The sequence below is a fragment of the Cataglyphis hispanica genome, chromosome 23 (assembly GCF_021464435.1).
Source record: "Cataglyphis hispanica isolate Lineage 1 chromosome 23, ULB_Chis1_1.0, whole genome shotgun sequence".
Taxonomy (NCBI): domain Eukaryota; kingdom Metazoa; phylum Arthropoda; class Insecta; order Hymenoptera; family Formicidae; genus Cataglyphis; species Cataglyphis hispanica.
Window position 1 is genome coordinate 4511313 of NC_065976.1, and position 20480 is coordinate 4531792.

The 20480-nt window shown below is 30.8% G+C and overlaps 1 protein-coding gene and 1 pseudogene across 7 annotated transcripts in view; one reads left to right on the forward strand and one right to left on the reverse strand.

Annotated features, from left to right (window-relative positions):
- Window positions 1-1068: 1068 nt before the first annotated feature.
- LOC126858042 (uncharacterized) lies at window positions 1069-5771 on the reverse strand (annotated as a pseudogene).
- Window positions 5698-20480, forward strand: part of LOC126857894 (phosphatidylinositol 4-phosphate 5-kinase type-1 alpha-like) — a 38999-nt gene continuing 24216 nt past the window's right edge. For 3 of the 7 annotated variants that reach the window (XM_050607749.1, XM_050607745.1, XM_050607748.1), the window contains exons 1-11: window positions 5698-6256; window positions 11654-11691; window positions 13353-13484; window positions 13927-14175; window positions 14268-14420; window positions 14532-14696; window positions 14795-15010; window positions 15099-15322; window positions 15403-15535; window positions 15696-15783; window positions 18978-19040. In XM_050607749.1, the coding sequence (XP_050463706.1) occupies window positions 6136-6256; window positions 11654-11691; window positions 13353-13484; window positions 13927-14175; window positions 14268-14420; window positions 14532-14696; window positions 14795-15010; window positions 15099-15322; window positions 15403-15535; window positions 15696-15783; window positions 18978-19040 (1582 nt within the window). In that variant the 5' untranslated portion in view covers window positions 5698-6135. The remainder of the gene's footprint in view (window positions 6257-11653; window positions 11692-13352; window positions 13485-13926; window positions 14176-14267; window positions 14421-14531; window positions 14697-14794; window positions 15011-15098; window positions 15323-15402; window positions 15536-15695; window positions 15784-18977; window positions 19041-20480) is intronic. The other 4 variants (XM_050607750.1, XM_050607751.1, XM_050607746.1 and 1 more) reach the window with 4 other exon arrangements.

Below are 20480 nucleotides of genomic sequence, written 5' to 3' on the forward strand. Positions count from 1 at the left end.
TATTTTGCAAATAAACTATAACAAGTAGTCAAGCAAATGTGTAATTCATTTGATAAGAAACTGTAAAAGAAATTATATGTCCTCCCAAAAAATTCTCTCAATCTTTAACCAAGCAATGTTTCTTAGTATATATTTATAGTTCTTATACATATATTATATATTCTAATAGTTCTTATATATTATATATTTTTTTTAATTTTTCTATTTACTCATTATTTCTTATTTACTCATTATTTTTGTAATAATCAATCTGTATAAATATTATCGTATTAAATTTTTTTTTCTAAAGCAACTAATCATTTATGTATATTTAAAATAAATACATATTTAAAATATTATTCAGTAATATTTTATTCTGGTTAAGATATATTAAACATATATAACACAAAAAGAAAGATAATGAGAAATATATTATAATCAATATACCTTAGCAAAATTCGCGAAGATTTGATGAAATGTTTTAATTATAATAATTTATAAATCATATTTGATAAATTCGCATGCTGTTTGTGAATGATTCATTGTTTGTCCAAAAAATTCTTTTCAGTGTTTTGACGATGGATTTAGGAGAATTGATGTGGGCTGTAATTTTCCTCGAGAATCATACACACATAAATCGCATATTAAATGCTGTTTGTCGATAGCTTTGTTCCTTTGTTGCATTCGATACAGGAAATATTATATCCTCTTTACGCTTAAGATATCTGCGTTTATCAAGAAAACTTGGATGTATGTTACACACAATTTCCAAGCATGCATATTAATCACGCGCCAAAATGGTCATGTGACATAGTTACATGTAGATATTCCGCGTGATTAATACTGCGATACATAGATAACGTCAGGAAAATTGTTTTTAGGATTGCATTGCAAATATAATGTTCAGCTATATTTAGTATATGTACATAATTGCATCACTTAATGCAATCTATTTGATCTTCTTGATCTGTTTTCAATATTTGACATATTTGATAATTGCATATTTGTAGAAAATAATGTAACATTAAAATTTTGCTGCTGCACAAAATCGTGAAGATACACAATATATATTTTCTTAAAATACATTTAACATATTAAATATTTTTTAAATATAAAAATACATATATATAATAAAAAGTAATTTAAAATTTTTGTTTAAAATAAGTTTCTTGCCGATTTATATTAATAATTTATTAATTTAAGCGCGTTTCATTGCAGAATCGTGAAAAAAATCTATTCATCCGCGGTGCTCTTCTGTGTCACAGTTGCATCTTGATTCCTTGGAGATGACTCAGCTTCATCGTAAGAGTGACGCTGATTACTCTTCATCTTGCTAGATTCTCGAGCTTTGGCTTGATTCTCGAGTCGGTATGGCATTGACTGCATGTATTCGATCACCTTTGAAGAAAGAAAGAAAGAGAAAAGGAACACAAGGTTAGCGTATCGCAAAGTTCGTTTCACCGGAGTAATTAAAGTTTCCTGCATTTCAGCCGCGAAATCCACGTTGCGTAGCAGGCGGCCTGCTTTTGGATCAATGATACTTTTATCGAACAAAGAGAAATAAAAATCGGCGTTTTTTTATTAAATGAATTAAGGTCAGCGTCGAACAGAGCATATCCTAATGCTTACTATATTTTTAAGATTTTATTAAAGATGCTTAGAGCAGATAAAAATCTTTAATAATGGAGGCGCGTATTATCTAAATAGATAAAAGGTCGATTATGATATTATAAATAAAATAGTTGGTCCAAATATATAGCATGGTTTTCAAATACTTCAAAATATTTCTAGTGACAATCTACATTGACCAACCAGATATCTTAAATAAACAAAATAAATTTATAGTTGTTTGACTAAGGATAATTTTAATAAAAAATAATTATATTTTTCAAATGTAATTATTTTTTATTAAAAACAAATAGTAATCTAATAGAATTATTAATTTCTAATAAAAAAAACTAAGTTTAACAACTTAACAAAAATTTAAAAACAAAAGATATAAATTGTAACATAATTTTGGACGATAGTTGCTGTCAAATATGAACCGTGCATAGACGAAATAAGATCAATATAAAAAATTTATTAAAGCAATCAATTGTGCGTCGAAATGTGAGAGATGAGGAACAAGCTCCATGATAGAGCCGCGAAGGTTTTATGAAACAGTTTGATAATTAATTACACGCTCGACGGCATAAATCTCTTCTGTCTAGATATGCATTAATCGTTTTATATCGAGTGTTTTGCACGATCAATGTACTCCGTAATGAATGTGGTCGACATAATGAATTAATGATGCACAACACTCGTGACTGATCATTGAACGTGCATCGTTTTCTGGTAAATGCAATAGGCACTGATTTAATTCGATGTACATATTGCTGCAATTCAAATAATTAAATACAGAAAGATTATTTCGACTTTTTAAAAAAATCTTTATATTGATTTTTTATATGAATGTCTACTTTGGAAGAAGATTTATACCAGAAGCGGTCTATTTCTGATAAAAAGATTCATATTTATAATAATGTTATATTATAATGTTCATTATTATATACGTTAAACTAATAACATAATATTTTAAACATTTACTTAATTAAATTTTGAAAGATTTTAAAAATGTATAACCTGTTTATTGTAATCGAAGTAGCCTTTTAAAATCTCATACGCAATCATGCCACTAATGCTTAGAAGAAATATTCGTTGTAGTAATATCTTGTTCAGAAACCATTTAAATTTAACCATGATGTAACTGAAATTTAATTATATAATTATACAAAATATTATGTTGATCGAGAGCAAGAGGGACAGAAAGTTTAATAGATATCTTACTTCAATTTTTTACTAAATGGTCTGTATATCCGTCTAAATATTATTTGTTAAACGAATACATTTTGTAAAAAGATAAGCATTAAATATTTTTCGTTATTGTAAGCGAATGTAAAGATTGAAATTTCTCGAAATTGCATTCTGCTATGAAGTTTGATTCATAGTATATACAGGGTGTCCCAAAAATTTTGACACACCCGAAGTATGAAGGTAGATTGGGCCAAACTGAGTCGAAAAGTCCTGTACCATTTTCCTCTATAACGCTTCAGAAAGAAGTTATTATTGAGTAAAGTCTGGCCAATCATCGCCGATCTTTAGTCAAGCGCACGTTGGTGAGCCACGCGCCTGATAGTGTGCGTGAGCGTTCAGCTGTTACAATGACGCACCACTACCAGGCGCGCGGCTCACTGATGTGTATCCGGCTAAAGATTGGCGCTGATTAGCCAGACTTTACTCAATAATAACTTCTTTCTGAAGCGTTATTAAGAAAAATGATACAGGACTTTCCGACTCAATTTGGCCCAATCTACCTTCACACTTCGGGTGTGTCAAAATTTTTGGGACACCCTGTATATGTTATGTAAAATAACGTAATGATTTGATTAGTCAGAATCAGATGACAAATTTCATATTCAACAAAAAGAAAAGAGAGAGTTAATTATTTGATAAATAAATAACAAATATAAGAAAATTCAGGAATATTAAAATTATTAATTTCTGATTTAATTTGTTTGTAAAATACAAAGTTTATATTTATTGTATTATAAATATCAATATATACATATATGAATTTTTATTAATAATTATAATAATAGTGACCTATATGTATCTCTTAAAATAATAATGCTATTTTAAATTGATAAAAAAGAAACTTGTTTCTTCCTCTTTAATTAATATTATGAAAAAAAGAGAGAGATTATTTTATGTTTTATATGTATATCAAGTTGTTTCAAAAATAAATAATATACACATACAAAACACATATACAGCATATATGTATGTATATATGTATAAGTATATGTATAAATTTTACATCTATTTCTCGAATGCATTATTTTTAATAAAACTTTGTATATAATTTCTATGTAATTCTATACATATCATTCTTAATTTTTATATAATTGCAGAAAAGTTGCAAAAAGTTTAAAGTACATCATAATATATACAAGTGTAATGAAATAATGTTTATAAAACATTACTTTTTCAATTCTTAACAAGCTTCGATGCATACATCTCATCATACATATTTGTATTTATTTGATAAATAGATAAAGAAGATAAGAAAGTAATATATATAAGATGAAATAATCTTCTCCATAATATTAATTAAGGATGCTTTGGTTATACAATAGCAGCAAAAAGTTTTCGAAACTTGAATAAAAAAACATATTTTTTATGTATTTATTACTCTTTGGAAAATAAAATAAATCTGAATCATAAAAAAAATTAAAGTATCAAAAAATAATATGCTTTTTAAGATTTCATAAAAAAAAGTTATTAATATTTTATTTCTTATAAAAAAAAATAATTAATATTTTTTTAATTTATGACAAAAACTTTTGATTGTGAATATCTCCTGAAATCAACTGCAAGATAAAATTTAAAAAACGAGTAATTTACGGGAAAATTTTGGATTATTATAAACATATACAGGGTGTCCTAAAAATTTTGACACACCCGAAGTGTGAAGGTAGATTGGGCCAAACTGAGTCGAAAAGTCCTATATCATTTTTCTTTGCAAAATTTGCAATAGTTTTTGCGTTATTAATTAAAATATGTGAGCTAATGAGCGTTGGAAAACGATAGGCCGGTAGCGGCAGGCATGTAGGATTACTTGTATACATTTCTTAGCAACAAAGCTATCATCTAAGCAAGAGGTGACAGCGTGATTCCACCTCTTCCACCAACGCGCTCATTAGCTCACATATTTTAATTAATAACGCAAACTATTGCGAATTTTGCAAAATGGTATAGGACTTTTCAACTCAGTTTGGCCCAATCTACCTTCACACTTCGGGTGTGTCAAAATTTTTAGGACACCTTGTATATTGCTATAATTTTTATATAATTTTTATAATTTTTATTTAATTTTTATATAATTTTTATAATAACTTTTAAACCAATAAGTGGATTGAAATCAAGTTTCGCACAAATGTTTAGTAGAGTTTTATAACAGAGTTAATACACGCTAAAATTTTTATTTTGCTGGCAATGTTTTTTCCTTGTCAAATTTGTCAATATATAAATGCTCTAATACGCGATTTTCCACACAAATCAATACAATTTAAACTTAAATAATTTTCAAACCATAAAAAGAAATATTCTCAGATTTTGCATGGATACTTAGAAGAAATAGTAGAGAGCAATCTAGGAAATTTTCATTTTCGTTGTTGTCAATGTTTCGATATATGTCCTCATACATCATTAAAGAAAAAAGAAATGGATTTCTTTTTCAGGAATATTAAAATTATTGATTATTGATTTCTGATTTAATTTATTCATAAAATAAAAAATTTATATTGCGTTATGATTTAATAATATCTCACGCCATCATATAGATAAAGGAAAGTATCCTCGCGACCGGAATCGAGTCATATTCAAGACTTACATACCGCAATACCTACAACCAATGAATGAATATATTCTCAATCGATAATTCCTTTTAAAAGGCAAATTCTCCATATGACCACAATTTCTTCTGTCATTGTGTGAGAGCGGACTTTTGCCCGTCGCAGTTGTCACTTCCGTAATCGCGGTATCGAAGCGCGCACGCGAAAATACAAGAGTGATACCGCGACGGCGGCGATTCAGGATTCAGATTTTCCTCGCGATCGCCAGGTGTCGCCGATGGTAATGGCGTCCGGTCGATAATACGACAGACGGTAGGGGGAGCCACTCTCGACTCTCGCGAAGGTCGGAGTGTCGGGGCAGTGGAAGTATACGATACCGGGGGGGCCACGACTCATCGAGGAACGAGCTGGCAGTTTTTCCTTCACGCAGCGTGACGGGAAAAATCGAATCCGGTGATCGGGGAACGTCAGCGCTGCCGAGAGAGACGCGAGCGAGCGATAATAATGTCGCGCTGCATCGCGCGACGACGACGACGACGGGCCGCGTAATCAATCGCGGTGAGATTTTCCCGCGACAGCAGCGTCGTCCGAACATGCAACGTGCGGTGCGGGACGGCGGGCACCGAGCGACAACCGAGGAGGCTCCTTCGAGGAACTGTCAGGGGGATCGTCGCCACCACCATCGCCGCCGACGCCGCCACCACCGCCGTTACGCCGCGTGAGTCAGTGCGAGATCGGACGGAGGCGACGCGCACGCAAAATGGCTTCGGGCGACAATGTGGATGTGATCGAAGTGGTCGAGACGACGAACTTGCCCGGGTCGGCGACGCGGCCCGCGGTCGATCATCTCAGGCCGGACCAGTCCACCGCCGAGGAGGATTGTGAGTGTGCTCTCATGCCCCGACTTCTCATGCTCCCCTTCCCCCCTTTTTCCTTCCCTCTTTCTGTGCGTGTCTCTCGTTCCAGCGCGCCGTGACCCTAACCTATAACGCGACCACGAATGCCCCGCGTCGGATATATCATTGTCGTTGCCTTGCCCGGGAACGATTTTGTTCGCGATAATCGGAAGGAATACTCTCGTGTCGTGTCTTATCGATCCGCGGAATATCGGATTTTTCGCGCACGAGCGTGACCGATCGCGGAAGATCGCGGAAAAATCCATTGTCTCGCGATCTGACAGTTCCCTAATGGGTGTCACCCGACCTAGAAAGCGCAAACACGTTGGAATTCGTGTGGCGAGGAACGCCGTCGCCGCCGGTTAAAATGCAGATCGCGGATTTTGATTGCGAGTCGAAATAAATTCTCCCTGCGCTCTGATATGCGGAGCGATCGATCGACTTTTGACAGTTTTTCCTATTATCTCGATATGATCTGTAAAATTTTCAGCAGAGGATGCTTTCGTTGCATTTTAGTTTGCGAGGTGGAAAATGCATCGTAGATAAATAGACAGGTTGCAATTTTTTTGTAGATTGATTGGTTCGCGATTTTGACAGCTGATAATAGTTATCGATAATGTCGACTCTCGCTCCGTGGCTTCCGAGAGATTTTAAACGCTACCTAATTCAACATATATATTGCGTTAAAGTTATCGCGTCACCGTTAAAAAAGCCTGATGACACAAAAACGGATAATGTAGCCGAGAAACTCGTGTCATAACGATGATTCGTCACGAAGATAAAAATTTGTTTTTAACATGTGTGTGTGTGTGTGTAAAATTAAAAAAAATTTAGCACTCTATATATCTTTGTATGTATGTGTAATATGTGTACACACACACACAACACACACACACACACACACACATACACATACATATATATATATATATATATATATATATATATATATATATATATATATACAGAGTGCTAAATTTCAAACGTAACAGGCCGAATATCTCGATAATTAAATGAAATATTGAGAGCCGGTTTTTTTTTATCTGGTGTCCATCCAAAGTCAAATTCTTTTTAACCTAAATTTGTTCGAAATAATACAACCTAAATTAAAAAAAAGGATCTCGATATTTCATTTAGTTTATTTTAATAGAGAAAGAGAATTTTAATTTAAGACTTATGTTAGTTACAAAGATATATGATGGAAAGAAAATTGGAAACTTGCAAGAAATAATGACCTCTCCCGACATTTTTGCCGAGGAAAAATCATCTTAAAATGATCTCAAGAATCTGCTATTAGCAGATGGTGTATATATACAGGATATATATATATATATATATATATATATATATATATATATATATATACATGGTGTCCTGCAAAGATTGTGCCAACGCTCGTGAGCGGGTAGAGCACAGTAAACTGAACAGAAAAATCCTTTACCATTTTGTCCTGTAACGCTCGCGAGCGTTCGCACAATCTTTGCAGGACACCCTGTATACACACACACGCACAATTATTATTACTATTCAGCATATATATATATATATATATATATATATATATATATATATTTTTTTTTACTATTCTGCATACATACAATGTGTAATTAAAAAAGTCTATATATCATCATATTTCACATTGAAAAAGAGTTATAGAATTTCCTGAAAATAAAACCCAATTCTCTTTTATAGAAATATGTAAGCATATATAAAGAAATCCCTTCCTCTAGAGATTCTGCTTTATCAGAATTGTATTTAAATATTAAATGCTTAGTTATTGAAGTAGAAAATATTTAAGACTGTTTCTCGAAAAAATTTTTCCCCGAAACAAAATCTCAACTTCCCGATTATTTAGAGAACGCGCTATCAAAGTTTTATGCAAAACCCACAGAATTCTCACATGTTCATGAAATTTTAATATGAGTCAGAAGAGAGCAAGAGGACAAGGACAAGTTTGATGACAAGGTTGAATTTCGCAGTCATTGGCTGAACAGTGGCGCGTGTTCATTTCGTCTCGCGTTTCATCTCCCATCGTAAATTTCGTACGAACGTTTGATTTTATTGCGTTTAATCCACACATGACAACGCAACAAACGTAATGATGGTGTTTGCGTTTGTGTGAGACTCGACGCATTGCGATTTGTTTGCCGCGAGTCCAACTTGACAACTCGCGCCATTTGACAGCTGGTGTCAGGTGATGGGAGGAGGGAAGGGGGAAGGAGGGAGCAGAACAGCACGTGGAAACGGTTTTTGAAATTCACGTGGGCTTCGCCGTGATCGTGATATCGAGATAACGTCGTCGTTATCAGATCCGTGTCGCGAGTTGACGTGTTTCTTTCTCGTAGCAATTGACTTTTTTCTATTATAGAAAATAATGATATAGAGGAAAGTAGAACGCGTGTTGGAACGCGACTCTATGCATCTGAACTGTTTCTTTTGTTCGAAAGATAGCGGCTTCCGTCTCTTGTCGAGCGAAAGTCTCTTTTACCGTTTAGAGAATCTTTTCGCGCTATTATTCCGCATTTATTATTATTGCATTTGTGTACGTCATATTTATGTGAATAGGGAATTATAATATAATACAATATATAGTTTAGATTACATTTATTTACTACGTTCTTTCTACTTGGATGAAGGAAATTATCAGTCAGTCTTGTATTTTAATCTCGAACTTGTTTAAATTATAAAACATCGTATTACATATTCAGTAAATGCAGTAGTTTTTTTTTAGTAAGTTTTTTTCTCCACACTTCCGTCTAGATATTTTAATTCGAATAAATATAATTGTAAAAAGCATAAATATGTTCAAATTTCTTTGTTTTTCATATTCTTGAATGTTGTATAATACTTGCATGACGTATAATATTATTCGAAACATCTTATTTTTCTTTTTAATTAAATTAAAGCGATGCTAAACTGTGAGAGATTATGAAAAAAGAATATTTATTACTTTACTTCAAAGAATGTTTTAATTGACTGAAGGATACAAGTCTGAGTAAATGGTATTTACGTAACGCAGTTTATTTTGCTTAGCTGGAGGAAAAATAGTTTCACACGTTTCTTTTTTTTTCAGTTATATGCACAAAACAAATTTATAATATAGATTCTTTTATATTGATGTATACAATTTACATATTACTTTTATTATGCATAACTTTTTAATAATTCATTAACGATGTTTCATTAATGATGCTTTCATTGGCATCGTGTTTTCGGTTTTTTAATGTTGAAAAAACATTCTTCAACCGAACAGAGAGCGCCGCATGCGTTAGAGTCAAGTAATGGATGATGAGAGTTAAAAATAGAAGGCTAAGTAAGGACATCTTGACTAGCCTTGCTCCCTCATTCTACAGGTCATCCTAGGGACCCTTTTTCACTCGATATTGCGAATCGCGCTCCTTACACGTGTCATTTTTTTTCTGCAATATCGGACTAGATTACTCACGAAAATCCGACTCGTAGTTCTCTATTCGAAAATTCATTCAAATAATAAGTTTATTTGCGATAACTCTTTCGTGACGCATAGACTCGAAACCGCAGTTTGGATTTTTGGTTTTAAATTTAACTAACATGGTACGTGTCATGCATAACTTGTTGTGTTATGATGAAATATTAGTATTAAATACTCTTTCTCTCTATGCATATATTTCTTGTTTACAAATTGTATAATAAAAATCAATAATGCCTTCCACTTTCACACCGAAAAATTTTGACAGATATCACATGTTCACACAAATTTTTGTGTTAATTTAACATGGATATGTTAAATGGTGATATCAATATTATGTTAATATTTTAACACAAAATAAATGCCTCAAAGTAATTTGAAATAAATTTTGTGTGAAATCAACATATTTTTAATGATAAAATTAAAAATATTGGAAAAATGTTATTGGCGGTGTGTAATCATTCTTATTCTAGAATAAAATCAACATTTTTTTCTGTAAATTTTAACTGACCAATCTTGTCACTAATACGGAACATATTTACTGTGTAAAATTAAAAATATGTGCACATTGTGTTATTTTTATACTTTTTTTTCAGTTGTTTTAATAATTTAACATTTTAGTTCAATTAATACAACAGCAATATGTTAAATTAATATATGAATGTGTTAAATATTTAACATAATTACCGGCATATTTTTTAATAAGTAAATACAAATTTTCCAACAGTGAGAATATTTTTAAATCAAACGCATCGTGTATCTATAGATATTTCCGCATTATATTTATCGGCTTTGAGAAGAATTTTTGTAACGAACGATTGTCTAAGCCATTAAGATTAAACACAAGGTTAACGGAAATATGTATATATAATTTTTCCATTTTTGTTCCGCGATAACATTTTTCTCAGAAGCAACAGTTACGATGCGTTCGAGTCAATTCAAAACTGAAAAGCATTATTGACATTTTCTATAGATTAAATTATGTAACATAGAGATAATGCGTAATCACGTAATGCAGACAGATAATAATGCTACTTTCAATAGAATTGCAATAAAACTGTAGAATTGCAATGAATTAAAAAAAAATTAATTATAGTTAGTTATATTATCAAATGTGTAATACACTAAAGAATTGATCGTTGAAATTTTCTGCTGTCGAAAGTTTAGTCATTATCGAAATTTACATATATTCTACTATGAAAAGAGCAATCTCAATCTGATAAATCGATCGTAGAAAAAAAAAACCGTTGAATCTCGTGCAGAGGTAACATACATATAATCTTTAGTATCTAACATTCGTATTCCAGAAGCACGTCTTAAAAACTGCTGATTTGATCAATCGTATGGCCCTTCAAATTTATTATATATATAAAAAAATCTATGTATGATATATGTATACACGTTATATTTTTATTTAAAAAATAATTTTTATTCTGTTGAAAAATTATCATACGACAACGAATTTGTTTGTTATATTATACTGAGATATTTATATAGCTTATTATTCAATGGATTTTATACAATATAATTAATTTATATTATTTATTTTATATTTATTATATAAAATTTATTATATAAAATTTCAATATTTGTAAGTATCCGAACTATCTAATTTTATCAATGCGCGAAATTGACATTTGATAATGCTTATATATTTATGTAAATTATTTTTTATGTATTTAATTATTAATTATTATATATTATATATATATATATATATATATATATATTATTATATATAATAACATATTTTATTATTTATAGTTCTGTTGAGATAAATAGTACTTGATTATTCTATAAAGAACTTAGCATTTCATGTCACTTTATTTTCCTGGTAGTGCGCACCACATTATCTAGTACATACATTGTTAGTTATCAAAATATTATACTTACATTATACACTATATGACATAATTAAAATATCTCTTTTACAGATAACAAATCGATTGGAGAAAAAACAACAGCGTTTGATGTAAGTATTAATCTTTCTATACTACATATAAACAATCACTATTATCACAATACTTTTCAAAAAGATATATGAATTAAAGAGCATTTTATTAAAGGGCAAAATTCTTTTGAATTGAATATTTAATTAAAAAATAAAATAAAAAATAAAAATAAAATTAAAAAAATAAAAAAAATAAAATAAAACACTTGTTTAAATAATTATTAGCTTATTACTTAATGCAGTTATATAAAGAATAAAGAATGCTGATATTAATAATTCAAAAAGTAGAGCGTAATTTGCCTGAATTTTTTTACATAAATATTCTTTTATGCTATTATATCGATTTTAATTTTATACCACATATGCTTGCATATTCATTATGTTCTTTATAAGTAATCTATATATACCGGTCTATATGTTACTGCATAATATTTGTATATATCCTCTTGTCTAGTTTTCACTATACATAATTCCAGAAAGAAAGCACTAATAAAAGAAGTTGGTGATTTATAATGTGCTGCATCTCATTATCTTTTACTTCTGTCTTATTAATTTGTTCTACTTTTGCACAAACCTAGGTTCATACAGTACTTATCGTAAATCGCGATCGCTTATATCCATCGCTGCAATCCATTTGATTATTGTTCTATAAGTACATTTTGTACAAGCGCGAGCATTATATTGCAATATATTAGATTAAATCAGATTTTTTTAAATAAAACTCATAATTTAAGCATTCAAATCTAAATTAGGATAGGCATTTATAAAGGATAAAGAGAAATACGAACAATAATCTAGAGAAAGTAAAGATTTAGAAATCTATGTAAATTACTTAAAGAGAGAGAGAGAGAGAATATTATCTCTTAAATTATTGAGGAATAAATCAATACGGATTATCGTCTGTTTTTTATTCTTCTCTTTAGAACCAGTCGTACCAAATATAGCTCACGTTTATCCACGAAATTGTTTCTATTTTTGAGCAGATCTTCTCGTCATCGACAATTTATACACAAGCGTCCAGGATTGATTCTTGCACACTTGCAAAGTTCATAAAGATTCAAATTGCGCAAAAGATAGGTTCTCGAATTTGCCACTTGTTCTTGTTATTGTGGTGAACGAAACAGGCTTATAGAATCAATAAAAACGAGAAGTCATTACATATTACTGTTACGTGAGAATAATAATCACGGATGTTATGATGATTGTATGTTTTTACGAAATATATGGTCGAACACCATAGTACCTATCACAATGAAAAGCAGCGTCTAAAGAATCTTTTTTCATTTTTAGTTGCGTAATCATTCATTTCTTTCAATTCCTTTTCCTTCTTATTGTTAGTTTTATAATCATTTATTTCGAATAAAGCATAACCAGAGAGCTTTGCATATGTTCTTTTTATATACGTACTGACACTAAATGTAAAAAAAAAAATAATAATTTTGTAATATGTATTGCAATATTCCACGTAACGTGATTAAGCTAACTAGTGTGGCTAATTAAATCTTTTCTCTAATTACGTTTAATATAACTATGTAATTGTAACACAAAGTAACTTTTCTTGAATATACATTCAGTGTTAGCAGGAATGTTACTGATAACAATGTAACCGATAATCACAGTTTTCCTTGAATACGTTCAGTGTTAACAAGAATGTGCTAATATACTGTCACTGATTTTTGCAGAGTTTACAAGTGGTACAACATGGTATCACTAGCGGCAAGAACCCCGCGGGGGTGTCGAGAATCAAATCGGAACGAGAGAGAAAGATTGGGCATCGAAGAGTTGGAGTGGGTGGTGAAATCACATATAAAAAGGTAAGTAAAAAATGTACCAGTGTAGCGTACTCTTAATAGATGGTTTCTTTAGATTAGATTTTCCGCTTTGTAATCAAAATTAAAAGATATTATTAAGCGAAACAAGCTTATACTACTTCCTTTTATTATCCCGAATAGTACGAGTTTTTTGACATTGATAAACATCATGCTTACAAAAAAGAGAAATATGCTACTTTATCTAGCTATCGATGAGAAAGTGCTTATTATCCGTATGCATATTTAATAATTTAATCAGAGAAGATAGTTTATTACGTGAGAGATCATACTTTCTTCATTAAATAGTTTGAGATATCACTGTGTTATAGTCACTACTATATTGCAAATATGATAGTTTTATGGACTTATTTTTAAGGATAATAATAGCTATAATGTATATATCGTTAAATACTTTTTTTAAATACGTTTTATTTATATTATATAGATTCAAACCACACAAATTATGGGATCTATTCAGTTGGGTATACAGCATGCTGTCGGTGGTCTTGCAAGTAAACCGGAACGCGATCTATTAATGCAGGACTTTATGACGGTGGAGACAACGAATTTTCCCAGCGAAGGATCAAATCATACTCCGGCCCATCATTTCTCGGAGTTTAAATTTAAAAATTATGCACCCATTGCATTTCGTTATTTTAGAGATCTCTTTGGCATACAACCGGACGACTTTTTGGTGAGATAAATCAATTTCTGCGATATAATAAAATATAATGAAGTGCTCGCAAATATATACTAACAAAAAAAAATATATATATATTTATTTAGATGTCAATGTGTAGTGCTCCATTGCGCGAATTATCAAATCCTGGCGCTAGTGGGAGTATCTTTTATCTAACGGATGATGATGAATTTATCATAAAGACTGTGCAGCATAAGGAAGGAGAATTTTTACAAACTCTTCTTCCAGGATATTATATGGTACGTTGCAAAAGGGAACGAATTTTTTTTAAATTAGAATACAATTAGAATATATTTTTAATAAAATTTTTAATAAAATTTTTTTGATAACTACAATGCTGTTTCTTGTAGAATCTAAATCAGAATCCGAGAACACTATTGCCAAAGTTTTTTGGGTTGTATTGCTATCGGTGTAATAGTAAAAATGTTAGATTAGTGGCTATGAATAATCTTTTACCTTCGTTTGTAAAATTGCATCAGAAATATGATTTGAAAGGATCTACATACAAGAGAAAGGTTTGTAATATTACATTAATATATTTATAGGAATATTGTATTATTAATATATTTATAACTTTATATGTGTGATATTATATACATATATTGTATTGTAGGCATCGAAATTAGAACGCTCAAAGTCTTCACCGACATATAAAGATCTAGATTTTATGGAGCATCATCCAGAAGGCATCTTTTTAGAGGCTGATACATATGGTGCGTTAGTAAAAACTATTCAACGGGATTGTCGTGTATTAGAAAGTTTCAAAATTATGGATTATTCTTTACTTGTTGGTATCCATAATCTTGACCAGGCTGCAAAAGAAAAAGCTGTAAGTATTATATGACTTTTTATATATATATCACATAAACATATTATACAATATATATTTATCAATACACGTTACATTTATATTATAGCAAGAGCAAAGATTATCGGCAAGCGCCGATGAAGAAGCTGGGGAAGTAGGTGAAACTGATGGATTCATTCAATCTGAGAAGGAAAAAGATAGAGAAGATAGAATAGGCGCTGCCGCTTTGAACCGATCACGCAGTATAAATCGTCAAAGATTGGTTGCTCATAGTACGGCAATGGAAAGTATCCAAGCTGAGAGCGAACCGATAGATGAAGAAGATGACGTACCGTAAATATCATATTTGTACCATTTCATGAATGTATCGAGATATGTTAGTTGATAATAAATTTTATGTTTATTCCCAATAGCTCAGGCGGCATTCCTGCCAGGAACGCGCGTGGTGAACGTCTTTTGTTATTCCTTGGTATTATCGATATTTTGCAAAGCTACAGATTGAAAAAGAAATTAGAACATACGTGGAAATCGATGATACATGATGGGGTAAGTCACATGTATATAATATACGTGCGTGCGTGCATATATATGTATTAACATATAAATTTCTCACTTATAATCTAATTTTCTCACAATTCAGCTTTCTTATATTTGTCTCAACATCTTACTGATATTAATATAGAAAGAATATTTCTCGCTTTCTCAGGATACAGTATCGGTTCATCGACCAGGGTTTTATGCGCAACGCTTTCAGGATTTCATGGCCAAGACAGTATTTAAGAAAATACCATCACGTAAGTACCATCCGAATCAGCCTGTCCTAACAAGTCTGACTACAAGATTACACTCAGCAAAACTCACTAATATGTGAGCAAATTCACGCTTACTTACCTATTTACCGATAGCCATTGTCTTCTGATTATGTTAACTTGTCGCGTATTATACCTTATATACAAGTTGTATAATTGATAATCAATTTTTCTTATTGAAAGTATAAGGTAAAAAAGAATAATATTAATAGTATCAGTATTGTGATTCAATCATATCACAATGCTATCAAATTGTACCTTTTATTGATGCTTTTGGGACATATTTTAAATATTTACTGCAAGAGAAATGGGAGGGGATAGAACAAAGATAGTTTATTATAAGTGAAGCTCAAAACTGGCACTTAGAATATATACACATAGTATGTTATCATTATATAAATAGTAAGATACTTATATTGTTACTTAAGAAGAGCATAATCCAATTTTCATAGAGCAGTAAGCCGTAAGCTAGAGACATATATTTTTCTTCTCATTATAATTCACTAAAAAAATCGTCCATTTAATTCATTTATATAATTTTACAATTTTTTGGCTGGCACGTAATAAACTCGCGTTTCTGCCGGAAGAGCAGAGGAGAATCTAACAAAATATTAGGCTTCCACGAATATCTTAATTATTATCAGGATTAATATAAGCGATTCTGGTTTTAATAACTCTTTATCTGATTATTTATATTTTAAGAATGTTAAAAGCGGATATCAGCGACTCAATTTCGGTTGTATAGATTTTATCACAGACAGATTTAGCCGTCCAGAGAAATATTTTAACGATTATAACAGCGTTATAAAATATTTGAGTGACTGCAGAGAATGCGACAAATACTAGCGGATATCCGAAAATTATCTAGACATGTTTCGCATCAATATCATGGTTATATTTAAATTTTATTGATCTGCCCAGTGCCTTGCGTAGATTAACGAACTATCGTGCAAATCAGAACTATTATAAAATAAGAGATGACGTGCTTTATCTATTTAATGATATTTATCAATGGCATACAATCCGATCCAGAAGAGAATTTTTCGGATATCTGCGTTCGTTTAAAATCAATGCTGTGAATAAGATATATTTTGGGTTTAACGAGTGTCAATTGATCATTTTTGGGTTTTGTTTCGGTGTAACTAATTGCTAACACAATACACACGTATGTATATTTTATAATTTTTTTCCTTTTTTTTTGATAACTTTGTTTTTTTTACAAGTTTTACTTCATTGTGCATATATTATCATATTTTCCTTCGATGCACAATTTTATTTTGATATATTTATTAAAAAGAAACCAAAAAAATTTACCGATCACTGGTGTCCACAAGTATAGCTGAGTATTTTTCACATATATATATCGATATTGTTAATCTATCTTGTGACTTCCATCGGCATATTTTTTTACTTATATATTAGACTGCGAACCATGTTAGAAAAGATCGATCGTTTTAACAAGATTTTTAGTAAGTAAGCAAAAAAAGGAAGCTGATTTAGCTATTTAAAAATCCTTTTTATTGCCAATAACTTCTTCTTGATCTAGGTCATAGTTTACTATATGTGCTCTTGTTAGTGAGACGAATAATCACAATCTAATTTTTATCTTTTTTTTTTATTAATAATATCATGTGCCAAATTTTTATTCCTATATTTTTAAAATTCCTTCTTTAATGTACAAGAATAAATCTTAATGATAAAAATTTCTGTTTTATCGATGCGCCAAAGCGCATATTGATCTTTTCGTCAGAGCATACTTGTGAAAAGAATAGTATACTAGAACGCACGAAATACATTTGCGTATTCAATTAGCTTGGACAACAATTAAAAAACAAATAAATATTAAATTAATTATTTAATGAATCAACTTTTAAAAAAATCAAAATAAGAATACCAAATATATATATATATATATATATATATATATATATATATATATATATAATTCTCTCTATGAAGGCTCTCTTTAGAAGCTTTTTATCAAGAGGTAGAGAGACGCTAATCGATTTTGTGCGATCTATATATTTATAAAAGAATCTCTGCGAAATATAATAATGTTGAACGCGCGCGTATATATTTTTGGCAATAATAGCAAATGTTAGGACCGCGTGAGTGTACAATTAATTCGAGAAAGAGAGTGCAAGAGTGTGAGAGCGAGAATAATCGGTAGAAGTAGATGTTTTTCTTTTTTTTTAATTGCGAAAATATTCAGCTATCGACTGAACGTGGGCACCATTGTACATATTTATATATTTTGCAATAAACATTTTCGCTGTTTACAACTTCATTTCATTTATAAGCCCACCCGTACACAACTTGTAACCTGTTGCCGTACTACTACTACTACTACTACTACTACTCTACTACTATTACTACTACTACTACTACTACTCTACTACTACTACTACTATTACTACTAATACTGTCACTATCATTATTATTATTACTATCAATTGCTATTATTACTAATACCACTGGTCCAATGTACTATCATCATCATTATTGACATTATTCCACTTACTACGACATACATTCCCTCGTAGTCGTTATTTATTTTAAGTTTTTTGCACCATCAGCGCGTTACACATTGTATATTGTCTTAATATTGTATCGTGCGATATGTGTTTGTTGTTTGTGTTACGTACGTTTGCGTTTTGTTAATCACCCATCACTTATATTTTATCTCATGCGAATAGAAACAGATTACAATTGACAGCCCAAAAACGCTCTAGGAAAAGTTATATAATTCTTTTGTTTTGGTTCTCTTACAATTTATCATGTTAAATGCAACGTTGAAACAGCATCAACTTGTGTCGCATAAATCCTTGAATGCAACAGAGCTCGATTAAAAAAAATCTGCTGAGATAATAATGTGTGACAAAATCCACAATGATCCCCTGTTTGTACAGGGAAGAGAAGAAGGAGCTTAAAGTCGCTTTGTATTTCAACTTGATACGTTTGGAAACTAGGTGTACCCTGACTTTCTTTAATGTTTCTATCTATTCTCGGCAGTCCTTAATAATTTTATTTATTCAATAATCCGGTATATATAATCATATTATATACGGAGTTAGCTAAATGTTGATGTTTCTGTGTCCCGTGCACTTCTTTTCGTGTCAACCCCCAATGACCTGATCTGACCTGCTACTGATCGAAACTCGAAAATCGAATACCAAAAGTGGACCTGCCTGAGATTAAGGGGAATCACCGCAAATTCCGTAACCTCGTCACCAGCTATATAGGTAACTCTGTCTATGTGTGCGTCCATCTGTCCATTTTTGTACGAATGTATGTACATTTGTTTTCATATAATTTTTCTGCCTGTATGCATCTTCTTAATGATCCCTTTTTTCTTACTCTGTTCCGTACTCTAGCTGATTTATCTTGCCTCTCAATCTGATTGATGCAATTTTGCATTCTGCTGAAAAAAAAAACTAGACTATAAAATGTCTATCAAGATTTTGTTGAAAGAATTTAACATTTGAATAATTGGTTATGACTTTAAAAAAATTTGTGTGAAAATAATGTGCGAGAGTTTTTGCATGCGCAACTCGAAGACAAATTGTTAAATAAATATATCAATATAATATATGTATTTTTACTTTTTTTTATTTGTATTTGTACTTAATTGCAAGATTAAAACGACTAGATTATATTTAGACAGATTATATTTGAACATAATATTCTGTGTTTGGTTCACTACATGTTTGTGCATACAATTTTTCTTAAAATTTGGAATTTATTTTTATTAAAAAAGAATTTTTTAAACGAATTTCAACGTAGTGGAATTATATATACGAATACATTTTTCTAATATTTTTGTATGTATGTGTAAGTGTGCCACTCTTGTTTCTATTTCTGTCGCTTCTGCAATCGATGCCTATGAGAATTGTGCGCCTGATACGTGTACTTTATCACTCTATTTATCACTCTTCACATTTTACTATTCCCTACTTTTCCACACACATTTCGCAACACACAGTCCAAGAATCGAATCTTTTTATAAGATCATTTTTTTCAATACCCAAGCGACGATATTCACTATTAATCATGGATAATGAATTCTTCACCTTTCACTGCACTATATTTTGATATAGCATTTTGCAAAAAAAAAAAAATTTCTTAATTAAAAAAATTTCTGTGTTCACATCTATTTAGGATATTTTCACTGAGTTTCTATATATATCTACAACTCATCTACAATTCCGAATCTTTCCTATTACATTCGATATCAAGCAGCAATTAGTTTAGCCTAGGCATACCCTATATTTCACGGCACGGATGATAGATTGATAGATGAACGTTTATATAACGAGATATTTATTTATTACATATGCATAAAATATATTTCTACAAACTCCAGCACAAATCTCATGTACGTATATACTTTTTTATGTGACTAACTACTTAGGCATGTGGATTAAGACGTAGTATACAGGTGACAATTGTAAAAATAGCTCTCGCTCGAAAGCGAGACCCATAAATGTGCTTGATTATATTTTCACACATGTTTATACGTATAATATATGTTAGACATTTATATTTGCGATTAGTATAATTAATTAAAATATAAGAATATTCACACACATATATGATAATTTAATTCGTTCGTTAATAGTAGAATAGTAATAGCAGCCCAAAGAAAGAACACAATTTATATACAATGTAATTATGACAAGTAG